This window comes from Accipiter gentilis, chromosome 1 (genome assembly GCF_929443795.1).
Source record: "Accipiter gentilis chromosome 1, bAccGen1.1, whole genome shotgun sequence".
NCBI lineage: Eukaryota > Metazoa > Chordata > Aves > Accipitriformes > Accipitridae > Astur > Astur gentilis.
The window spans coordinates 3,506,830-3,530,047 of NC_064880.1; the positions used below are offsets into that span (position 1 = coordinate 3,506,830).

General features: G+C 46.3%; 2 protein-coding genes across 5 annotated transcripts in view; one reads left to right on the forward strand and one right to left on the reverse strand.

Annotated features, from left to right (window-relative positions):
- Positions 1–7,177, reverse strand: part of PUSL1 (pseudouridine synthase like 1) — a 31,415-nt gene extending 24,238 nt beyond the window's left edge. For 2 of the 4 annotated variants that reach the window (XM_049812815.1, XM_049812790.1), the window contains exons 1-2: positions 4,411–4,634; positions 3,114–3,171 (exon numbers count right to left, since the gene is read on the reverse strand). In XM_049812815.1, coding sequence (XP_049668772.1) covers positions 3,114–3,171; positions 4,411–4,469 — 117 coding nt within the window. In that variant the 5' untranslated portion in view covers positions 4,470–4,634. Of the gene's footprint in view, positions 1–3,113; positions 3,172–4,410; positions 4,635–6,037; positions 6,757–7,071 lie in introns of those variants that run through there. The other 2 variants (XM_049812798.1, XM_049812807.1) reach the window with 2 other exon arrangements.
- A 101-nt stretch (positions 7,178–7,278) lies between these two features.
- ACAP3 (ArfGAP with coiled-coil, ankyrin repeat and PH domains 3) overlaps positions 7,279–23,218 on the forward strand; it is a 94,736-nt gene continuing 78,796 nt past the window's right edge. Inside the window, exon 1 of the mRNA XM_049812841.1 lies at positions 7,279–7,439. Within this exon, the coding sequence (XP_049668798.1) occupies positions 7,393–7,439 (47 nt within the window). The 5' untranslated portion in view covers positions 7,279–7,392. The remainder of the gene's footprint in view (positions 7,440–23,218) is intronic.

A 23,218-nucleotide genomic window follows, 5' to 3' on the forward strand; every position in this document is an offset into this window, starting at 1 on the left:
TCTAAGTTGCTGTGTTCTAATAAATAATAACATGCAAGCTTCTGGTTGCAAGTCATCACAGCCTTGCTGACTCAATGGGTGCTATGTCAACTGAAACTAATTAAAAATCTAACTCATTTTTAGTGGAATAGATAAACGTTGTAGTGAAAGCCAAGAAGAAAAAGCTGAGAGAGTAGCTTCTGCTAGAAGAAAGGGTTTCCAAAGCAACCTCCTATGCCACTGAAATTATTATCCAAACAGGGGTTGAAGATGGTAGCTCTCCCTGTCCATTTTCCTTTCTTTCTCCCTTTTTTTCTGGCAGGGGTGGGGGGTGGAGGTTGTACCAAAGCTGCCTTGCATAGTAAGGAGTTTGTGTATGTTCTCTTTCTCTCCTCTCCTACTCCCCCTTTTCCTTTCATGAGGAATAATATCTGGCCTTAGCACAAGGCTGCTGGCCAAAACAGAGCTTCGTGTGGGGAAGATTAGTTTTGGGCAGCATTCACCAGCACAATGGGAAACAGCACACTCAGGAGATGGTTCAAACCAAACATGAAAGGGAACTCAGTTCTGTAGATCCTAGCAGGCCTTGCATATGGTGCCTGTTAGTACAAGCAACAGCTACTCACTTTAGCAAAAGGTGCTACAGAAGAGATCATCCTTTATAGCAGGGACATTGGTAAGAATTGAGGCTAGAGCATGAAGCCCTGCATCTTGTAAGATTCCACAAGGAACTGGAGGGAGCCAAGTCACGCGACTCAAACTTCCCCATCTGGGGAAGCAAGGTCTGGAATTTTGTTTTGGACCCATCACTAGAAAGCTAGGCTTCCAAGGGCTTCACAACAAATACGTTGTCTCCAAGAAAGAAAGTGTTGTCTGCAAAGCTCATCCCCCTCAAAGATATATTAAAAGCTCCTTCAAATGCCTACATCTGTCCCCGAACTAAAACAAGTCTCCACTTCCTCCAGACAACCACATAGCAGTACTGAGGACTACAAAAGCTTCCATGTCCTGTATGATAGATAAAGTTCTTTACAGTGACAAAGGGTTATAGACAGGCCTTCTACTCAGCCCCAGTCCAGCAATTTTACCTTATCATAGAGAGGGCTGCAGTACACACATACAAACCAGCCCGTTACACTTTTAATGACACAGTTGTTGAAACACAAGGTCTACACCTCACAGGTTATTTACTTGCTTGTAACTGCAAACAAATGTCTGAACGTATTTAGGATACAATAAGGATCTCAGTACAGATTTAATGTTGCCCTTCCCTTCAGTTGCCTTCCTGGCTTTGGACAGTTGTGAAGTTCAAGGCTGCACAGAACTGGAGGAAGGAAGATAAATTCCTACAGGCCCCAGAAGTTTTCTATTAAAGTTGCTTTAAGACTTCCCATGTGGTTCTAATAGACACAGCCCTGCTCAGCAGTGCCCAGCATCAATACCACCACATGAAAGCAAAGCACATATCCCAGAACTGGCCTGCAAAGTGCTGATATTGTGAAAAGACAACACCAAATAAGTTTATCTTTTTCTTTTTTATTTCTTCTTTTCTCCTTTAATCACCCATCCTACCCACTCGCCTGTTAAAACAAAGTTACTCGGATAATGCAAAACAACTGCTGGGCTCACCCAAAGTCCGGCGCCTAGGGCTGAGACACTGGATGGTTCAGAAGATTAGATAAATGAGATAGAAAGTCCTTTGGGGCTCTTCTTTCAAGATCTGCACAGTATTTATGCACTTTCTCCACAATGGTCTCAGGCAAGAAGCCATACAAATGCACCCTAAGAACTCTTACTCAAACCATAATTCATCACACTTTCCTTCTGCAGACTGCTTAGCAAGAGCATGCAAGAACTACCACCCTCACTTAGTAAACCAAGGCACAGTGTGGAAATGTCTTGGCCATGGACACAGAGCGGCCAGGTGGAACAGAAAGCCTGCTCCCGGACCAGCACTTCAACACCTCTGTTCCTTCACACCAGCGGGACTGTAGCTGATGCAGGCAGAGCAGACTATCACAAACAAGCACGGGGGGAGCACCACCTTCAAACTGCTACAGTTTGTGATCTCAGGTTAGACAGCCTGACCACAAATGAGAACTGAGTTACAAAAAGGTTGGCTATTAATACATAGGCACGATCTGAACTTAAAGCAATCAGTTTCAACCTCTTCAACAATCTCTTATCTTCTAAACAGGCACAAGTTTCATTTCTAACTACATGACGCTTCTAAGATGAGAGAAAAAATAACACAGCTTCTTTTTGATTCCTGCCCTGCACAGGAACATGGGATTCACCAGCACCGCTCAAATAAATGCAGCTCAGCAGCAGCTTGTAGTTAAATTGCAGTTGGGTTACACAAACATCCAGGCATGCTGAGCATTTACCCTATGCAAGTGACCCACTTTCTATTCACTGGTGTAACAGTGGGTCTTTTGCACACTCACTCCAAGCCCAAACCACCCTTGGGTCCCCAAAGCCATTCTTACATTCTGGAAAGTCCCTGGGAGCAGCGCAAGAACAACAGCAACGACAAGATCGTACCTTTTTTCCCCAGCACACTAGAAGAACTCCAGAAGAATGGAAACGAAGCATTTTTTCTTTGGAACAACGGTTATCCTGCTGGGCTTTGTTCTGAACAAGTCTATCAGAGACATCCTCTCTCAGGAATATGCAGCATTTAGTTTCTAAATCTATAAAGGCCTTAGACACAAACTAGAAGCAGCACAGTTAAGCTTGCTCAGAACTGCAGCAGTTCAAAGAATAAGTAGAGGCAGAGCCTAATGAGGCTCACATGCTGCTTAAGTACCTTCAGGTGGGCCAGCAACTGAGCAGAGGCTCTCAGAATCAGTTTTGGACTTGGATGCCTCAATTTCAAGTCTCATCAAAGGGTTCACATCTTTTTCAGGATCTTAATGTCTCCGACTTCACCCTGACCTATTTCTCCTGCCTGTATAATGACGTCATTTCTAAAGCATTTTGATTGTTTTGAATATTATAGTGTTTAACACTATGCAAGCACCTTCAATTGAGTGTCAATCTAAAAAGAATATTTATTCTTGAGAATACCTGTAGCTCAACAATGTGACCCTAGAAGTTTCATTTTAATGATAATATGATTAGCAAAGACCTACCTCCAAATAATTCTGGACTCCAAGCACTGACTGATCATTTGAAGTCTGCATAACCCCACTGCAGAGCAAAACAAATACAATAGTTATTGATATGTATAAAGACCCAGGAACTTAATACAGAGTCCACGAACACATCCAGAAGTTAATGGGAGACAGTCATCAAACTGTTTGCTATTGAGGAACCTGGATCTTTTTACAGAACTTGCAGGGACCAAACACTTTGATGAATGGACAGAAAAACAGATGCAGCAGTTATTTGCAAGAAAGGAGGCTGGAAATAAAAATCATCCTTCAAACACTGCTCTCTGGACTAGCCCTTCGGTTGGAGGCTGACCGGAAGGGAAGGCAGACAAACTACACTAGAAAAGAGTTTGCAGATAAAACTATTTCAGGGCGAGGAGTTGGTTGCCAGTTGCAGGTCCCTTTCTTGCAGGCCCTGCGGGTCTCATAAAGGGACTAAAAGACCATGAAGATAGTTTGTCATGAGCTTCCTTCTCTACTACAGAAGTCACAGCCATTCACAAAAGCTGCTGAAGTGCAGAGATATGTCCCGAGGCTAAACCCAACCTACCCGTAACTACTCCAAGTAATTTAGGTCAGTACCCACAGTGACACAGACCATGCACTGCAAAAGAACTGTGGGTTTTGGCACATGATGGTATTATTCTGTAAAATCCTCATGAAGATAGGCACAATTCCATGAGTTGGAGCCACACAAGTTCTCCCACACACTTTTTTTTTTTTTAAATGTAAACAAGCACAGCTCCACACGTGGGATGTTTAAGGCCTGGGGAAACCCAACTTCAGCTGTCCTCCCGCAGAACTCACAGCCCACAAATCACTTCACCTGCAGCGCAGGTATCCGAACCACGGAGAACTGGCCACACCACCGGGCACCCAACAAACCACCACTGCAGGAAATACAGCAGCTTTCCCCCTGCTCCCCAGCCTGAGATCACAAGTTTGCCGCCTTCTCTGTCCTTTGATTGTTTTACTCTTTGCCTATTTTATGCATTTCCTGCCCAAACCATCCCCTCTTCCTAACACTGCCACGCCAACAGCAGGCAGCAGAATCCAGCTCCCTGTCGGCCCCCACCTACTCAGCGAGGGATTTATCCCTCACCGAGGGGTTTATCCCTCACCGAACCCCCTGCACTCGCCCGTCCTTTCCCCAGCCATCTCCCTGGAGCTCTTCCCTCACCATCCGTGGCTAAACACTCCCCCCTCACACCAGGCTCGCCACAGGCGCTGGTTTATTTCCACCGCACGGGGCTGACGAGGCAGCGGAGGCACCTACCTATATTTAGTGCCAAAGTACTGAAAGAACACTAGGTATCGGGTTGGGGGAGAAACCATCTTTGCCGCCTCTACGGTGGAGGCTCTAGATCCGGCTACCGCTCCGCCTCGCCGGGCACCCCCTAAGCTCCCCAGCGCGCTGTTGGGTGCGGGACCCCGGGGCAAACCCCGCGACGGACCCCGCGGCCTTCCCGCCCCTCCACACGGCGTAGGTCAGGACCGGGCCGCGCTTCTCCCCCCCCCCCCCCTCCTCCGCCTTCCCTCAGCCGGCTTCCCGCCCAGCACCGCCCGCTTCCGCCGCCGCCGCCGCCGCCGCGCTGGGTGGGCCCTGCTGAGGGCCGGGCCTCGCTGAGGGGACGGCGGCGGCGGCGGGAGCCGGGGTGGCTGTGGAGATCGTGGCGGGGCGTAGTTGCGGGGCCTGGCTCCGCTCGCCCCTAGGGCCTCAGGGCCCTGGCGGCTCTCTGTCAGGCGGCTCTTTCTTTTTTTTGGCCGGGGAGAGCTGTGGCGGGGCCCTGCCGCCTCCGTTCTCCTGTCCCCGGGCACCTTCACCCGGACCTCGGGTTTTTCTTTAGCCTGGAGGGAAACCGAGTGACGGAGTGAAGGTGACCCAGGCAGCGATCGTGAGGGAAGAGACCCCTCTCGAATCCTGTCCTCTACCTTCTCGGCTGCTCTTCAGCTCTTAAATTTTACAGCAGGCAGCCGTCTTTTGGCTTTGTTTGCCTTACCGTTTGCCATTAGAAACCACCCGAGCTGCACTTTGGGGTTTTTTTGTTAATTTCTAATGGGAATTGGTCCCTTGGGCTACTCCTAGCACAGTTCCGGGGGCTTCAGTTGCCCCGAGTCAGACAGGCTTGTCAAAAAATTAAGACTTAAAAGCGCCAGAACAGGGATGTAGCTCCCACAGAAAAAAATGGGGCCTTAAGTTTACAGGGCGAGGCACTTAGGGTGGTTGAGTGGCCCTCCACGGTCTCCTTCCCTGCATTAGGGTTACTTGTGAGTTCGGGATTGTTGACTCAAAGGCTCCGACGTTCCCAACCTGCAACGAACCTTACCCCGCGTGAAACTGCTCCTGCCAGTAGCCATGTCAACGGCCCCGCAAAAACCAGCACAAGAATTTCAGGCGAGCCGGCGTTCATCTATTTCAGCCTGCCTATGAAAAGAGGCGTGCAGGCTGCCACTTGCTGAGGGTAAATAACAGCTACAGGGACAAAAATAGGCTAAGATACTGGTAATAAAAGCTGCAGATGTTCTTTATGACTATGTTCTGTATTTTAAAATCTTCATTCATCTTTTAACATACTGAACTGCGATATCTGTATGTACAATAGATAGCCTAAAAACAGTATAAACAATCGCCCAACTCATTAGCAAAACAGGGAGAGGAACAGAAAAATCCCTGGCCCTCTCATACAAATCGGAAATCTGTTTTGAATGGAAAAATCCAACCAGCTTTCAACTCACACAATGGCATCCAGACTCTATTATAATGAAACTGATGAATCTCAGCTTTAAAGAGAATGGTTAATTTCTAATCCCTGAGCCTGTGTATACACACGCTGGCAGAAACATCCACACACCTTCATCTATGCTGGAAGAACCAAAGAAAATAAAAATCATATTGATTTGACCTTTATGAAGCCACATAGAACAGAGGCCACAAGAGGTCACCTTGCCCCTTCTCCTGGACCGAGGCGATCCGCGGAGCTAATTCCTTTTCCTGCGTTCCTCAGAACCCTCCAGCATCTGCTCACTGTTAAAAGTAAGTCAGACTTTTGCTCACACAAAGATGCTCTTGACTGTGGCTGATAAATCAAGCAGGTCTGGGAACTCAGATGGAAATGGGAGCCTGGTCTGGACTGGAAGTGAATCGCAGCTGTAGTTTGTGTACAGAAATGGCATTGAACATCTTATTTCATCACGGTTCTGTTCATGGCTGAGGCAAGGCCTCATCATGACGTTTTGTCGTGGATTCAGATGTCCCTGGCCCCCGTGTTCATCTGACTTTTGGTTTTGGTTTAGGTCCGTATTACACAGGATGCATTTTCTTAAAACGTGGAGGTTTACACTTCAGGCCCTTCTCTCAGGCCTAAATTCGTATAAAACTTGCAGTGAATGATGCGGTTTATACTGTTCTTCTGTGCGGTGGTCGATGAGTGGAGGATCAGAACTAAGCCCATTGTAATTGGCCTCATTTATCCATGCCACGTTACATTGCTATGTCCCGCAGAAAACGTGATCTGTTCAGCCGGACCCACAAGCCCAGATGTCTTCCTTCCTTGGGTGATTACATTGGCTCCAGAGGAGTTACTGCAGATTTACTGCATGGCTGATGGCAGCTGCAAATCCACTGCGTACAGAAAATTAAAAACTAGCTTAAGTAGTAACAGGATTGATGCCAATCCTTTTGACACTGCTGGTATAGAATCGCACTGTGCATCCTGGACGCTTTTTTTTTTTTTTTTTTCTTCCCCCTCCTCTCCCTGCAGTGCACACAACCTGGTGGCAATCCTACGTGCAAACGACCGGCTGCACCTCCAAGCTAATCGCTCAACCACACAATTAGCCTGAACTGGTGGACGAGGCGGTGGCCGCTGTCACAGCCAACTCAACCCAGAAACCCACGCATCCCACCGCGTCCTGTCTTCCGAGAACCCACCCTCACCTGCAAACAGAAGAAAAGAGAGGAGAAGGGAAGGGAAACCGTGCTTCCCAACCCACCGGAGCAGCGAGGCCAGCCTACGAGGTCACGGACCCCGAGAAGGAGACCCGCAGACGGGCGGCGCAACGGCCCTGCCCCTCCGCTTCTACCAGCGGGCGGTCCCCACGCTGGGCCGGGGTCAGCCCGGCCCTTCGCACCGCGGCGGCGGCGGCGGCGTCGTGTGTGCGCCGGGAGCGGGGGGCGGGCGCTTCTCCCGCGCGTCCTCGGCTGCCGGCGGGCGATGCGCTTCCTCCGCTGAAACGCGCCGCGGGCTGAACCGGCAGGATGACGGTGGAGTTCGAGGAGTGCATCAAGGACTCGCCCCGGTTCCGGTAAGCAGAGCGGCGTTCCGTCCTACCCCCGATTTCACACACACACACCACCCCCCCCCCCCCTCGATCCTCCTCTACCGGTCGCGCAGCCCCTGGCGACGGGGCACCGCGGGGGTGTAGCGGGGGGGGGACGGGACCGGGAGGGACGGGTCACGGACACGGGAGACGAGACACGGGCAGGGCCTTACCGGCTTGCCCGCTACCGGGAAGCCGGCCCAGGCGACCCCCGGGGCTGGGGCTGCCGGCCCAGAGCTCTCCGCCAGCTGCTGGGGATGCCGGCGGCCTGCAAGGCTTTGCCACCCCCCTCCTGCCCCAAACCCCGTGGGGCTGCTGCATCCTGCCCTCCTCGCCTGGTTGCACCGCTCGGTTCGGACGCTTTGCAGATGAGAAATGTACTTAATCGTGGCATCCAGCAGACAGAGCCGGATCCCGGTCGTGACAGAGGCAGCTGGCATCACCCTACGGGGATCGGCTGGACGGTGCTGTTTTTAAACCACCCGAAGAGCCAGTGCTATGAAATACAGGCATTTTCCATGCAGTCACATTCCCATCTCTCGGAGGGTGGATTTTTTTAGCGGTCTTGAAGGAATCCGGGCTATGACAACAAAGACTCTGCTTGGCCGTGCTGCATTTAAATCAGGCCGTTTCAGAAATGCCCAGGGCTGGAGAGGAGCTTCCACATTCTGGGTACAGGTGCTCCATTGTGCCAGGAGCATCCTGGCTAGGTGTCCGGATGGGCTAGGATGTCCTGATGCTATAAAGAGAAGATCAGAGCTTCCATAGCTAACAATCTCCTGCCGCTTTCAATACTGTGCCGGATGGGGACAGAGGGAAAGAAAGACAATAGCCTGCAGAAGCAAGTTGGTTGGCTGTGTGTGTAGGGGAAAGAGTTATCACGGGGTCTCTCCTTCCCTGCAGACATTTCTGGTTGCTCCTTCTCAAAGCCTTTTTGTTTATTAAATAGAACAGTTTGCATTTCCCTTAAAGTGCATTTAAGAATAATTTCTTGGAATGCTAGATTCATATGAAAGGCTGCAGTGGTCTGTTGCTGTGGCTACTCTCAACAATTGTAATTTTGTGTATGTGGTTGTGTACAGCTGCAGGTAATGCAAATAGCTGGGCAAGTGCAATCTTCTTTATCCCTGCATATGGGAATATGTAGGGCTGTGGAAAGGGTCCTCCTCCACACGTTTTCATTTTAATTGCGTGGTAAAGATCCTGCTCTTTCTTGTTCCAAAGCTGGTTCCGAAAATGTAATGGACAGTGTCATGAGAAATGACAGGCTGGTCTTATTTGTCTGCCTGGTTAGCATTGGAATCGTGGGAGTTTTTCATCAGGAGAAAGTTAGATGCATGGGCAGGTTTGCAAGAAGGTACGAAGCTCCTTCTTTAAACCTCTGCTCACTTAGCACCAATTAGAATTTATCCGCCCCCTCTTTTTCTTTTTTGACTGTCATTTTATCCTATTGTGCTGCAGAGCATGTGAACTGTTCAGTGGCATCCTTCCAGAGCAGTGACTTCACTGTCCAGATGTCTCGTTCCACATGGCAGTGACCCTTTTCCTGGTGACGTCAAGATTGATTGATATGTTTATTTATTTATTTTGCCTTTGGTGTGTGTGGGCTGCAGGCCAAGTTTCTTAGTATGCAGGCAACATCATTCTGCTCTGTCTGCTCCATCCATAAAAACAAAACAGCTCTCAGAGCACTATGCTGGACCTTTATCAAAAGCCAGTTATTTAAGCATGGAATTATGAACTATTTCCCAAACGGCCGAACACAGTCTGCCTGTTACAGGGAGAACAAGAGATTAGACTAGAGAAATAAGCCTGTATATTTCAGGAGGGCTGAAATATATGTAGCAGGGGAATATATAAACTACGAACACCTCAGACAGTGAGAAAATACTGACATTAGCTGGCCTATGGCAAAAAAAAAAGAAAAGAACGAAATACAATTCTTCAGACTTTCTCAAAGGGAACAGATTTTAGCCTCCTTGTATGCCTTTCTTCCTCCCAGCTCTTTAATTAGTTTTTCCATTACAATTATTTTTTTGTAATACAAGAGAATTCTTAGATGTCTGTGAGGGACAGGACTTCTTCCGTAGTGCATGGCAGAGATGCTTACTAACATGTCCCTAAAATCTTACCACTATAAAAAAAGGTAAAATACCATACAAGCTAAACTATATACAAAAAAAAAAGGTTAAAAAAGAGGTGAGAGAAGGTTGCATATAATCCACTTTCTCAACAGAGACTGAGACAACAATAAGTAAAGTCACTTGCCATAGGAAACATCTGTGGAAGAGGTGAAAATTTAATCCAGATTTCCCCTACCAGTTCTTTAGCTAGGAATCACCCTCCCTTTCTTGCTGGCACCCACTGCTGCACAGAGCCCCTTTGCGCTTCCCCGTGAAGGGTTGTACCGTGTTTTACAATTGGCTTATTCTCCTCAACAGTGAGCCATCAAGATAATCAAATTGTTTTCTGTTTGTTTTACACAGGGAGGGAAAAAAAACCTTCAAAAAAATATTGCACAGGCATAAACAAACACTGTATTAAGCATCCCATAATAAGGCTACCAAACTAGTCTACTTCAGCAATCAAATCCAATTACATGTCAAAACACTCCAAATCAATACTCGATATACACTCAATCTATCATTGCTTCCTGCTTTATAGGGACCAGTTGCTACAAAGAAAACTATTTAAAAAAAAAATAATTACTTAAATATGTATAGATCTCTAGATTGGTAGATAAGCCTTATTTCTGTAAGGCATCTTGTAGAGACATGTATATTCAATTCCAGTAAACAAGTATAATTACCTTGAAAGACCAGTTCTAGCACATTTGAATGCAACCCCAATAGATACTGTGGCTTTCATCTCCCTGACATGCAGAGCCTTCTGTTTAACTAGCAGTAGTCTGGGAAATCTAGGAACACGTTTCTGACTTGTTCCACTTAGTCACGGAAGCCCGTGGTCGGGAGTGATGCAAAGAAGAACCCATTACTGCCCTTAGCCTTGCAGACCTGTTAAGCAACAGTGCTAGATGAGTAAATTTGGCTCATTCTTGCAAAATGGAAGTCCTTGGGCGTACTGCCAGCTCGCAAGGCTTACCCCCTACCTTTATTCCCTCCTCGCTCAGGGAAGACTCGCTTGGTACTAAGGGACGGGTAGGGACTTTGTTGCTCATTCTGGGTGTAAATGCACTCTAGGAGCAATCAGGAGGACGAGGGAAGAATAAGAACAAATTGCAGAGGTTGGACCTGGCTGTAGCACTCTGTGGGTCACAGAAAACCCCAACTACCTCTGTGGTAATTTCCACAAGGGAGGGAAAGAAGCAGTTACTTCTTTAACTAACGTTGCTATTGTAGTTGTTGTTGCTATTAACTAACCTTATTAATCAGACTTGTGAGGTCGGGGTTAGCCACTGCAGAGTGGGCTGCGTATGTCAGTGGGGTGAGCCAAGAGGTGCTGCGCTCTGACCGTAGCGCAATGACTCAGATGCTGGAATCTTCTCACGAGGAGCCCTTACAGCTACCACGACCTAAGGCAACAGACAGCTAACAACATCCCTCCATATACATCCAAGCCCCAGGCCGCTGAGGGACCTCTGGGCTGCTCAGCAGGAAAGGGAGACCTGCAATTGAGGCATAGGCTACCCAAGACCATGGATATGCTCAGATTCGAGGGTGCCAGTCTTCACCTCCCCCATGCCTTGCAGCCTCTTGGCTGGCTGTAACGCAGTAGTTCAGAAACTCGCACAACTCCCTGGAGCAGCACTGTCATCAGGCAGTGACCCAGCGACATAGGCAGAGATGTTTGTTCTAGCGGTGTGCAGCACTGTCTGCACGTTATTGCGGCTTTCATTAGGCAGAGAAAAAATGCAGGCATGTAATTCTAGGTCCATGAAAGATGCAAGAAGAAAAAAACCTGTGATTTGCCAGAGCAGAAGAAAATGGAAAAACAAGTACGTTTAGAAAATATTTTCTAACTCTTTCTAGGGTGTTTCAAACAGAATGGGAAGAATTAAAACCCTTAGTCAAACTGATCTTGCTAAGTCTGATAACAGATTGAATTAGACAAGTTTAAAGCTAGCATAACCAGTTTTAATGCATCCATGCCTTGTGAATGTGTGTTAGTGAAGGCCTCTGCAGAAAAAAACTTTAGTGGCTTCTGTGTGATTTGTGTCAGTTTGACATTGCACACCATTGATGTGCAGTTTGAGGTAAGCCAAACTTACTAGCTTAAGTTACTTAAAAGCAAATTTAAATTACACCCAGAATGGCCAAAGAAAGAATCTTCATCCATTTAATTAAATCAGTTTAACAAAAAGAGCACATGCATTGATTTGAAATTGGTTTTTGTTACACAAGAATTCTTATGTAAGCAAGATCCCTGATATTGCAGTTGCGTGAAGATACGCCTACATAGAGAGCTTCTTTTTGAATCAGAGACTAATGAGTACAATTGCCATCACTTGCTGGTTTAGTTGCACGAGAGAGAAGATATTATCACAAAAGCAGCGTGATACTATCTATATCAATCATAATACCTGTCTTTATCTGTTTATTCTATTTCTTATCTCTTTATCATTGCACTTCTGAAGTCAAAGAGTCTGAAGTATCTAAAGGGAAAAGTCAAAGAGTCTGAAGTATCTAAAGGGAGAAGTCAAAGCAAAGATGTCATCATATAGTTACTTCCTCTCACAGTACCAGCCACGAGATGCTCTCCCAGTGACAGCAGTCCATCCTGTCCAGCCAACCCCTAGATATCTATACATCAGTGTGGTGCTTTCCAAAGGCAGTGAGGCTTTGTTTCCTCTCCCGGCTTCCAGCCTCCCTTTTTAAGCATCCCTTTAAAGTGACTCCAAGTCAGTAATACGGAACCACATCTGGCCTTTACAGGGGTTGTACTGGGGCACGGTTTATAGTGGAGTCCATCCCTAATCTATTAGGTTGGCTTCTCCCCCCATGTGCATATTTGTGGCAGTTTGTACCTAACGTGCCATACCTAGACTGTAGTTGTGACAACTTCACCCAAAGGGGCCTCCTTTGCGATCGATCGAGGCTGCATTACATTTCATCTGCTCTTGTGTCAGGTGAGTCACTTTCACAGCAGATCACAGCAGGACCCTCGCATGGCACGGTTTTCTTTTCCTCCATAGGTGGTATCAGAGAAGTACATGGAAGCAGGAGTCCCTTAATCTGAGGTTCCCTGTCATCAAAACTACCATGTGAATCCTGAAATACTTAGAAAAAAGCTGCAGTCCTTCAGCCTGCATTACTGTGGGCAGATCTGAAGGTATTTATTCAATGTGTAGTCAGGGAAAATCCCCTGGTATGAGAGAACTGACTGGGTGACAACTGACTTGAGATCTCTGGCTTGGCTTTGTAAATAGTATTTTAGGCCAAATTTTTGGCAAGCAGTTTCCTCAGTAACTTTGAATTGTGAACTGCGTAAGCTGGGTATCCCAAATGGCCAAGGTTCTGAAGGTAAGGCCCCACTGATCTGTCCAAATTCTCCAAATCAGAAAAGGATTTTTTAATTTTTTTTTTCCCCCAAAACAAAACTGCCCAGACTTAGAAGCTGTGAGTTTGCAATGGATGATGTTAAACTCTGAAATACAATCTCTCAGGCTGCTCATGGGAGCTATAGCTCATAAGTTTCATGGTGTAGCACACAGACAAGTGAAATTTTGGTATTTCATAATTTGATGATTGACTTTGTTACCAGAATAACACTCCTGTAATACATCTTGCTTTGTAATCCTATGTACCCTGTAAGAACATCTGCAAACTTTGAAGTGTTTCTAGTTGTCTAACAGATCGGTTTCTGAGTTGGGAGTTGCTTGCTTTCATTTTCAGTAGCTGTTCCTCTCTGTTGTCTTTCTGCTGGCTACACATGTATGTGGCTACACAGAGGTGAAAATAATTTCTTTTGTCAGTGATAGCCTTCTGACATTTTTCTTTCTCCATGGCTCTCCTTCTGGTTGCCATGAGATAAGTGTAAGGAGAAAGCTGTTCAGCCTGAATGATTTTGCAGGAGAAGTTTTGCAAAGTGTAAAACTCTGGCTGTCACGTGCTAAGGATGTGAGTCTGGACTGCTTTCTCTCAAAGCCTTCCAGAGGGCAACACCACAAGGAACTGTGGGCCTTGTCCTATTAGGATGGCCAAAAGCCACCGAGAAAGCCAAGGTCAGGGTTTTGGTAGTTGCTAGTTTTCTAGCTGTAATAAAGAATGTAAAAGGGTTGGAAGTTAGATGACAAAGCCTGCTAAAAGGAAAAAACCCAAAAGAGCAATAACCCTGTGGTGGAAGAGGGTAATTAGACCCAGAGGTAATGTGGCTGAGAGATGCTGATGCTAGCTTATCTGTGCTGTTGAAATTATCTGTGGGAGAGTCATCCATTCCTCCTCAGAGAGTGCCACATGTCTTGATAATTGTGCTTTGCTGGTTGTCTTGGCACCATGCAGTGTCTCTGGATTCCAACCCTGGTCCTCGAAGGACTGCAGCATGGCCAAGTGAGCACGTAGAGTAAGAATTCAATGAAACATTATTTGGCGTAACCTCATTCATGCAGACTCTAGACAGAATCCTGTTGAAATGTGTGTTACTGCAAAGCCAGCGAGCTTTGCATTCTAGGGATAAGCCTGAGTCCGTTGTCACTCACGCTGCTGAAGCTCAGGAAGCTGGAAAGGTGCCACAAAACCAGTTTCGTGGTGATGGGAAACAATGGTATTGAGCCTTCATCTGAAGGAAACCCAGGCTGTCTGCTAGCTAGAGTGGAAAATGGGGAGTCCAGGGGCTGAGGGCTACTGCTTGCTTTGGCACTCGGTGATTGTGCGACTGAGGAAAATCCCTTTTATTTATTTCAACAGCTCCTGTGTTTCATTTTCCTTAGCTTAGGGAGAAGGACAGGATGGAAGGGTCACACTGTGTACCTGCATAAAGAGCCTGTGAAATAACTGATGTTTGTCATGACAAAGCACCTTCAGTAATGTGATGCCATCAGCACTGATTGATTAATCATTCATTTCTGGTGATCCCTTTAGGTAGGAAAGTATGGCATTCCAGCACTGGTCTCCGAGGGGAGGAGGGCTAGGAAGGAGGGCAATGCACTGCTGCTGCACGCACCAGGGACCTCTCCCAGCCCATGTGAGAGAACCCATCCATTTACCTTCATTTCATTATGCCTCCCAGAGACAGGAAGGCAGTGCAGACTCCTGGAGTCAGGGTGGGTATTTTTTGGTCTCAGTGGCATCATCAGGGTTGCTCTCCAGTCTCGTTACGGAGAAGGGATGCAACAGCATGGTGGAGAATCCTTTGCCTGGAGAAGCTTGGACTGTGTGCCCGGCAGCTTTTGCTGGCTGGCCTCCCCTATGCCAGACTTCCTGAGATGGGAGCTTGTTGCACGTTATCATAGTTATCTGTGACATAGCCTCTATTAATCTGGGTGCTTTTGCAAAGTTTTGCACTGTCAGTAGGGCAGTTCAGGTTTGACCTATAATCACTGGTTAAGTAATAAAGCACTGTCTCATCTGCTAATGCGCAGATCAGGGCATTGTAAACTCTGCTACAACTTCTGAGTTAGTTAAATACATGCTGGGGGATCTTGCAAGTCCCTTTCTCCAGTTTAACAGTATTTTCTGATTTGTAGGGCACATATCCTGGGGTTACTAACACAGGTATAGTGAGTTGAGAGACCGTATTCAAGTCATAGTGCATATAAGCAGGCGGAAGACTTTCAGTCTGGTATTAGGACTCAACAAGATAACAGATGAATTCAGGATGGAAAGTGTGTGCGTGCTGTATTATTTGAAGTTAGGAACAGCATGAAGGCTGAGACCTGTAATCAGAGCTACAAGAGTGACTTTGGGTCTGGATGCAGCTGTCTCTAGTCTGCATCCATACTGTCTCACATAGTTTGTCAGGTCAAATGTGCACCTCTAGCCCCTCTTCAGATACACGGGGCTGGTGAGTGAGCCAGTTTCCCCACTACCTAAAAGCTACCTGAAGCTGCTAACCCCATAAGGCCTCGGCTCTAAGTGTCCTGAACTCCTCTGTTCTCAAGGGGTAGTGGAAGAGCAGGGATGGGAGGTAGGAATGAAAATCAAGCACAAGAGCTTTGGAATCCCAAGCGATGGTCCCTTTAAAACCTGGTTTCATAACACTATGAAATTTCAGCCACAGTATTAATTTTTTTGCAGCAGGAAGGCCAGTGGAACCATGAGTTTTTCTGGCTTCCTAAGCACTGGCTTTACTTAAAAAAACAGGCTACTGCTAGCTTTGTAAGTTCGGTTATCTGGGATAAAGAAAAGACCCCTAGAAACGGACCTGTAATCCAAGTTTGGTTCAATTTTGGGGGTAGGACAGAATGTTTCCCTGGAGCCAAGAGTGCTTCCTTGCTTGTTTGCTTGCAGTTCTCTACATCAGGGCTGTATTCTGATTTCAGACATTCGCAGTCATTCCTGTTTGCTCTTTCCCAAGTGTTTGTTACACACGCAGATTCCATAAGTAATGTGGTTCCTGTCTAATGTAAAGCTTGCTTTAAATATGAAGGTGGAGGAAAGGAAGTAGAAAAAAAGAAAGTAAATTTGGCTCCGTGCTAACACGATGCCATGCTAACTTTTCCTGTGGGGAAAAGAAGGGGAACCAAGAGCAGAATTTTTTCCCTCTTTGACCAGCAATTGCAGACTTGGAGGGAGAGGGGGAAGCAGGCATCACAGCCAGTATGGAAGGCTGAGATTTTTACCTGCCAGTAGCTTTCTAATGGCTGCTTTATCTTCTCTGAGGCACAGCAGAGCCTGCTCTGTTAAGATCTTGGAATGGGCAAGACAAGGAATTTGAGCTGCAGAGTTCCCTGCATGGAGTATGTTGGAGCACTAGGGAGCTGTATGCCTCAGTCCCAAGCCAAGGGGATGGACTACATGGCTTAACTGCAGCCCCAGGGAGGTGTGTATATCTTCCAGGCTCCATGGACGTGAATTGTGTCTCTGCTTCCCAATACACAGCAGCTAGAATGTAAGCTGCCAGCCTTCCTCTCTGTAAGACCCCATAGGATAGGGAGCAGAACGAGGAAAATGAACAATTATTCCTGTGGACTGCAAGGAGGGTGGAGGCTGATTTCCTGCAACTCCACTGCATCCATGCCTAGCTGCAGCCAGACTGGCCCTCAGCCCAGAAGGAGCTGCCCGCAACTGCAGTCGCAACACCCATCGTGGCTGGCCATGTACCAACAATACCAACAAGGGAAAAGCATCATGCTTAATGTTCTGCCCATTGCTGTGTGAGCTGCTAGAAGAAAGGGAAAAGTGTTTCTGCTTCTATTGCAACAGATTAGAAAAGAGGACAAGGTGTGCTGGAGACTATTCCTCTGGAAGGCTTGTAGAAGAGTCTTTATGTGTTTCTTCCTGCACTTGCTTGGTGGTGAGGAAAATGGCTTTGCCACCTGTCCCGTGCATATGAACAGAGCCTAGGCATGCATGTATCTGCCCTGACAAACTAGGTGAGACAGTACCAACACAGGTCAAAGAAGCAGTCAGTAAGCCACATGTGTAGCTGCAGGAACTCCTCTGAGCCACTGCTCCCAAAAGAACAAAATGAGGCGAGATAATTGCCCCTACACAAACCTCTTGGCAAAATGTTCCATTCTTTTCAGTTGGTGGGTTACATGTTTTGGCTTACTGGAGAGGGTTTGTTTTAAAGCAGTGCATCTACAAATCTTTTCATTTTTGCACGTTGCTCTCTCCTCTGGCCTCTCATTTTGTAAAGAAGGGAATTCAGTTCAGAGACACTGATTTATAGGAAGGAAGAAAGGACCAGAAAAAAATAATGGAAAGGTTGTATGTGTGTTCTCAACAGCCCATATCAATCCACTGAACACAAGGTTAACCAAATACAGTGTGGTGTATTTACAGCAGAGTGTGCCCATGCACACGTTATGTTCTTGTCTTGCTTCACCTAATCGGCAGAAGTTTACTTTTCTTATGTGCTAGGTCTCTTCTTGAGGGAGGTGGAGAACATTCTGTTGCTCTGATATAGTTAACCATCACTTAATTCACTGTGGGATAACATGCACATGTGTACGTGGTCTCTGAGAGCAATCGTTCTAATACAGAACTTTTACTGGATATAGCAAGGGAACGGGTAAAAAGCAAAGCAGTATATTCATTACAGTGGATTAAAGGGATGATGTCAGAACTCATGGGTGGCACATCCCAGAGTGAAGTGCTCATTCATTCCTTAAATAAGCATAAAGTGGCACAGTCTAAACAGATTATATAATATCAGAGAGTGAGATAATCCGTTCCCTGCATACCCAGTCTGCTTCATCAGACTATAGCAGGGCTTAATAATTTCCATACTCTTTATTAAATGCTACTGCTAATAGAAACAGCATGTGTGAACATGTGTGTAAAGCGTATGTGCACATACAGTGTTTCCAAGGGTTGGATACATCTGCCTGTTGATAAGGTAAGAGTATATTTTATGGGAATAAAATTTAGCTGTATGGCCTGCATGTACATGCATTCAGATGCGCAGAGATACAGACATAGAGCTTGTAGTCCTTTCTAGGCAGGTGTGCCAGTCTTTATTTAACATTACATAGACTGCTAAATCTCTGACCATTGGGCTGAAAATGCAGTATACTAAGTGCATAGATTTTACAGACATCGTCCACGTATATTGCTGCAGTAAAGTGTCTCCATGGGCATAGGGAGAGACTTATCTGTCCTCCTACGACAAAGGAAAGTTAGGTTATGCAAGGATACACACTTGTGGCTTGCTTTGAGGCCATTTTATGCCCATGCACTTGAGAAGAATACCAGCTTAAACATCAGCACGGTCCTGCCTCATTTGCAATGTTGGGTTAACGCAGAAATCTCCATAACTATTTTGAAGAATGGCTATTTAAGCATGTCAGTTGTTCCTGCTCAGTTCTAGCTCAGTGAAACAATGCTGTTTCCCACAGCTCGGTTTCTTCTCAGAATATCACCCCTTTGTTCTCTCTGATAAACCCAGGTTTTGGCAGGAAGTATGGATTTGTCCCCACACCGTGACCTCGCCCCAGGATGTAGGAAACTGCCACTGTGATAGCACTGACATAGCAGGAGGCCCTTTTCCCTTCCCTTCCCTTCCCTTCCCTTCCCTTCCCTTCCCTTCCCTTCCCTACACTTCCCTTCCCTTCCCTTCCCTTCCCTTCCCTTCCCTTCCCTTCCCTACACTTCCCTTCCCCACACTTCCCTTCCCCACGCTTCCCTTCCCCACGCTTCCCTTCCCTACACTTCCCTTCCCCACGCTTCCCTTCCCCACACTTCCCTTCCCCACACTTCCCCACGCTTCCCTTCCCCACACTTCCCCACGCTTCCCTTCCCACATACTTTTCTTCCCACACGTTTCCCAGCTTTTCTTGCTTGCACCATCTGGAGGCTGGCACTTCAGACGGTGCTCTCAGATTTGCAGAGAACAGCCTACCTGAAGGTTGGAGGAAGAGGAGGCAGCAAGCTGACGTTTGTAGAAAGACGCCTGCTTTAAGTTTTCAAAGAGTGTAATGAAACCAGTTCTGCCAGATTGAGTTTAGGAGTTTGGAATAACGCAAGCTCTTGATGTACCACTGACTCATCTGAATTCAGAGATAATGCATAAAACTATGGGACAAAGCCAGACTAGTAAACAGGACTGAAACACTGGAAAACTCCAAGCTGATATGTGTTGGTGAGATGGGAAGAGGCTTCTCTCAGAAGTCAAAATTCTATAGTATCTAGCCTCATGGACTTTATTTTTTGCTTGTGTTCACCACAATTATTCATAGTTTAGTACTCCATACTTCTCTTTTACCTGCAGTTCTGAACTGTGTGGGTTGAGATGAGGTGTGTGAGATGCCAAGAAATCAAGAAGTGGAAGTTTCTAGCTAAATTTTCAATACGGAGGGTGAGTATCTGTGAATCCTCCAGGGCTGAACCCTCTTGTTCTGACCCTTGACTTTGTGCTTCAATTCTTTTTCTGCTGCTGAGGCCAGCTTACTACAATGCCAGCTTGGTTCTCCCTTGCCTGGGCCACATCATTCAGTAGAGAGGACATATTAATTTTTCCTACAGGCAGCACTGGTCCCTGTTTCCTGCCCAATGATTCCCTCTACCCCAACATTTTGGCTTTTTGTCTGAGCTAGGGAATTTCCTCCTTGTATATGAACCTAACCATCCAGCAGGGTCCAAGGCAACATCGGGTATGCAGCAGGACATAGGTTCATCTTACAGGGATGATTTACTAGCTCAAAGGGATGTGACAGTCCATCGTATGGCCACAGAAAGCAGATAAGCAATCTGTAGCTGGTAAAAGTCCTGCTAGCTGCACTCAGAAGAAGGTCCTTTTCTAAAGCTTGATGACTGAGACACTGATCCTTTACATGAGAATTAATTCCCCCACCCCAGCCACATCACAACAGTTCTGTTCCCTCTGGAGAGGTGTAAGAGGAAGTCAGAGCTCAAAAAATGGGACCATACCAAAGTCTTGAGAGTAATAAATAAAAGCAAGGGATGAGTAGTGTCTAGGACACTTATTCATATTTCCCCCAGCAAGCTTCCATGCAGCACCAGCTGAAGTAGCACAGCCATAAATTCTCATCCCTTTAGGAAAGAGTTGTGTTCCTTACTGGTATCAGTACTCTACAGGACAAAAAAACCCAGTGGTTTTGTGGCACTGGGACACAGCAAAAAACATTTGGCATCTCCGGGAGGGCGCAAGCGACACCCAACTCTCCCAGGGCAAAGGAAGGGGCAAGGAGTCTCCCTGATTGCCCCCAGGTCGGTTAGCACTTTCAGCATTTCTGCTGCCAGAGAGGGCAAGACCTTTGCTGTGTTTGGCAGGACACGACACAGGAAAAGCCTTTCAGACAGAGACAAAGGGAGCATAGAGGTTGGGGAGCTCCAGTTCTGAGCCAAGGCCCAGGGGAGGGAGAGAAAAAAGAAACAAGGAGCATTTAGTGCTGAAAGAGATCCCTGCTGGGGGAGGGTGGACTGAGCTAAACTATGGACTAGGGGAAGTCTCAACAAAGCCTGCTGGAACCTGTCCAGCCCTGTTGGTAAATGGATGCTGCTGAGTTCACTTGGGGAAAAGACGGAACTGTTTGATACAAGTTTTTTGATAAATCCATTTTGCTTGTAAAAGAAAGCAAACAAATGTCATTTGAGGAGTCGCATGCCCACATAATGGTTCTTTCTTCAGCTCAAAAAAGAATATTCCTGCATTCAGTCTTTGCTGTGCAGTTTCCATATTGCCACTGCAAAAGCTCAATCCTTGTGACCCAGGAAGGGAAATGCCTTCTGATGAGCAGACAAGCAATCTCTGCTCTACAGTCACTTAGCAAGCTGGAACAAAGTGTGTAGGAAAGAAAAAGTAGCACTCATGGTGCAAATGACCCACCTGATGAAGTCTTGAGGGTGGAGAATGTTTGGTCATTAGCATGCCTGTTTCTGGGCATGTGTCTCACTGGAGTCCTGTTTGTGGAACTAGTCAGATGTCAGATGAACTAGCTCGAGAGGGTCAAATAAGGCAAGCTACCTCTCCCTGTGGAAAACACAGCAGGCCCAGGTCAGCACAAAGCAAGAGACAGAAGTTTGGTTCAGGAGAAGTCACTTTCCGGCTGCACAGTGCAGTTGGACTGACAGGTGTGTTGTGGTGTCTGCTGCTTCACCGAGTTTGCTCATCATGAGCCTCTGGATGATATTTTCTTCTCCAGAACTCAAAGACCTCTCTTGCTTCCTCCTTCTGAGTGACGTTCCAGGAACTGAACTGCATAGTGTGATGCTTGGAGAGGCCTGGAGAATACTGAACTGCAGGAGTTCAGTTGTCCATGCAGGTTTCAGATGCAGAGACCTGTATCTCTTCCTGAACTTTTCTCGAAGTGTATTAGAGGTGTGGTGCTAAGATCTACTGCACATTGAACCAGAGAGGTTGAATCTTGCAGCTGTGTCATTCTTCTGCAAAACAAATATTCAGAACAGAAAGGAAGGTAGAGATCCATTCAGTTTGATAACCAGAAAAATTACTAGCTCTCAGCAGGTATAGTGAAAAGCTCTGATGAGCTAAAGATGGAAGTTGCTGTGTGGTGGTTGCCAGATGATCTTTGTCAGCTGCTCTGCCAGTTCATCAGCATTAGTGCACATGGCTGGCCTGTGAAATGGTCCGCATGGAGAATCCATCACTTCGAGGTGCTCAGCTCAGCATTTTAGCTGAGAAATGGCTTCCAGTGAACTGAAGGGGTCAAGAACAACGTTGAACAAGAAATGGGTAGTCCTGACTGCTCTGGCAAGCAGAAAACCCCCTTTGCCTTTTTAAAGTCAACTGTCTGATTTACTGTCAGTCAGACTGTAGAAGCCCTGAGAGGTCGATGTTCCTTACTGGCTTTACCATAGTTTACACAGATATCTGCATACTGCTGATCCAAAACCACCAAAACCGCTGTGTACAGAGGAGACACTAGCCTAGCGAAGCAGTCTAGTTCAATGCTGTTTCCTGACCTGATCTACCTGTCCTCACAAAGTCAGTTTTCTAATGGGATTTTCCTTTCCACACACACTGAAATAGCAGTATTGGAAGATTAACAGTACTATGACATTGTTGGGCTGCTTCTCTTTTCTCTCAAGATTTGAGAAGCTGCTCAAGTACTATGGGCAGAAGTAGGAAATAGTTTGCTGCAACTTCTATCAGAATTTCCCCCCTAGGCCATAATGATGAGTGGTGAAAAGTAAACTGCCTTCTGTATAGCATTTCCTCTCTGCTTTGTGTACACTTTATGATCTGCAGATCAATCAGGGTTGGACAGTGAGAGATCCAGATGCTCAAGTTGCTATTGTCTCCTTGAACACTTGGCTGTGGGTTACAAAAGAGAAGCTGGGGGAAACCTGTTATCATGAGATACATTACATAAGGAGTGCATTAAAAGAGCTAAGGAAGGATTTCATCTTTAAGCCATTAAATCCTAGAGTAATTTATGTTGGAAGAGACCTCTGGAGGTCATCTAATCCCATGCCCTTCTCAAAGCAGGTCCAACTAGATCAGGTTGCTTAGTGCCTCCATCTACAGGAGCTCAGACTAGCTATCAGAAAGTAGTAATGGAGAATTCAGTGTATGGGAAGAATACTTGGTAAACTCAAATACTTTAATAAATTCCAAAGGGCCTTTTCATAATTTGAACATCAATGAGAAGTAATACTGGAAAAAGCCTGTACTTGTGTATATATAGCAGACTGCATAAAAGCCATACCTGTCATTGTATGTCTCCTGAAGAGAGGTGTCAGTTTTTGCTAAATATTAATGTACTGATTTAAAGTCAATGGAGCACCATGCAACTAAAATGTGAAGTCTTATTCATCTTGCTTCAAAACTCTGTCTAAACATACACCTCCAGCCTCTCAGTAGAAGCATGAGAGCCATAAACTGACATTTAGCATGTTTCAGACAAAGACTTGGATATTTCTGTAGCTGTGCAAAACATGTGCAAAACATTATGAACGCTTACCAAAGCTAGAGCTAAGCTAAGTTTAAGCACAGAATCTCTTCACCCATGAGAAAACATACTGGAAGCAGTTTTAGGGGTTGTATACCTATACCTAGCCACCATGAAAAACATGAGAAAATAGAACACCAGATACCAGGAAAACATCTGTATTCATGTACCAGTGAAAAACAGATTTGGGCAATCAGTTTTTCATGTCTTGATGTACTTTCCCTATTTTAATTGTTTATCTACTTGGAGGTTCTTGCAGCATTCAAAAGCT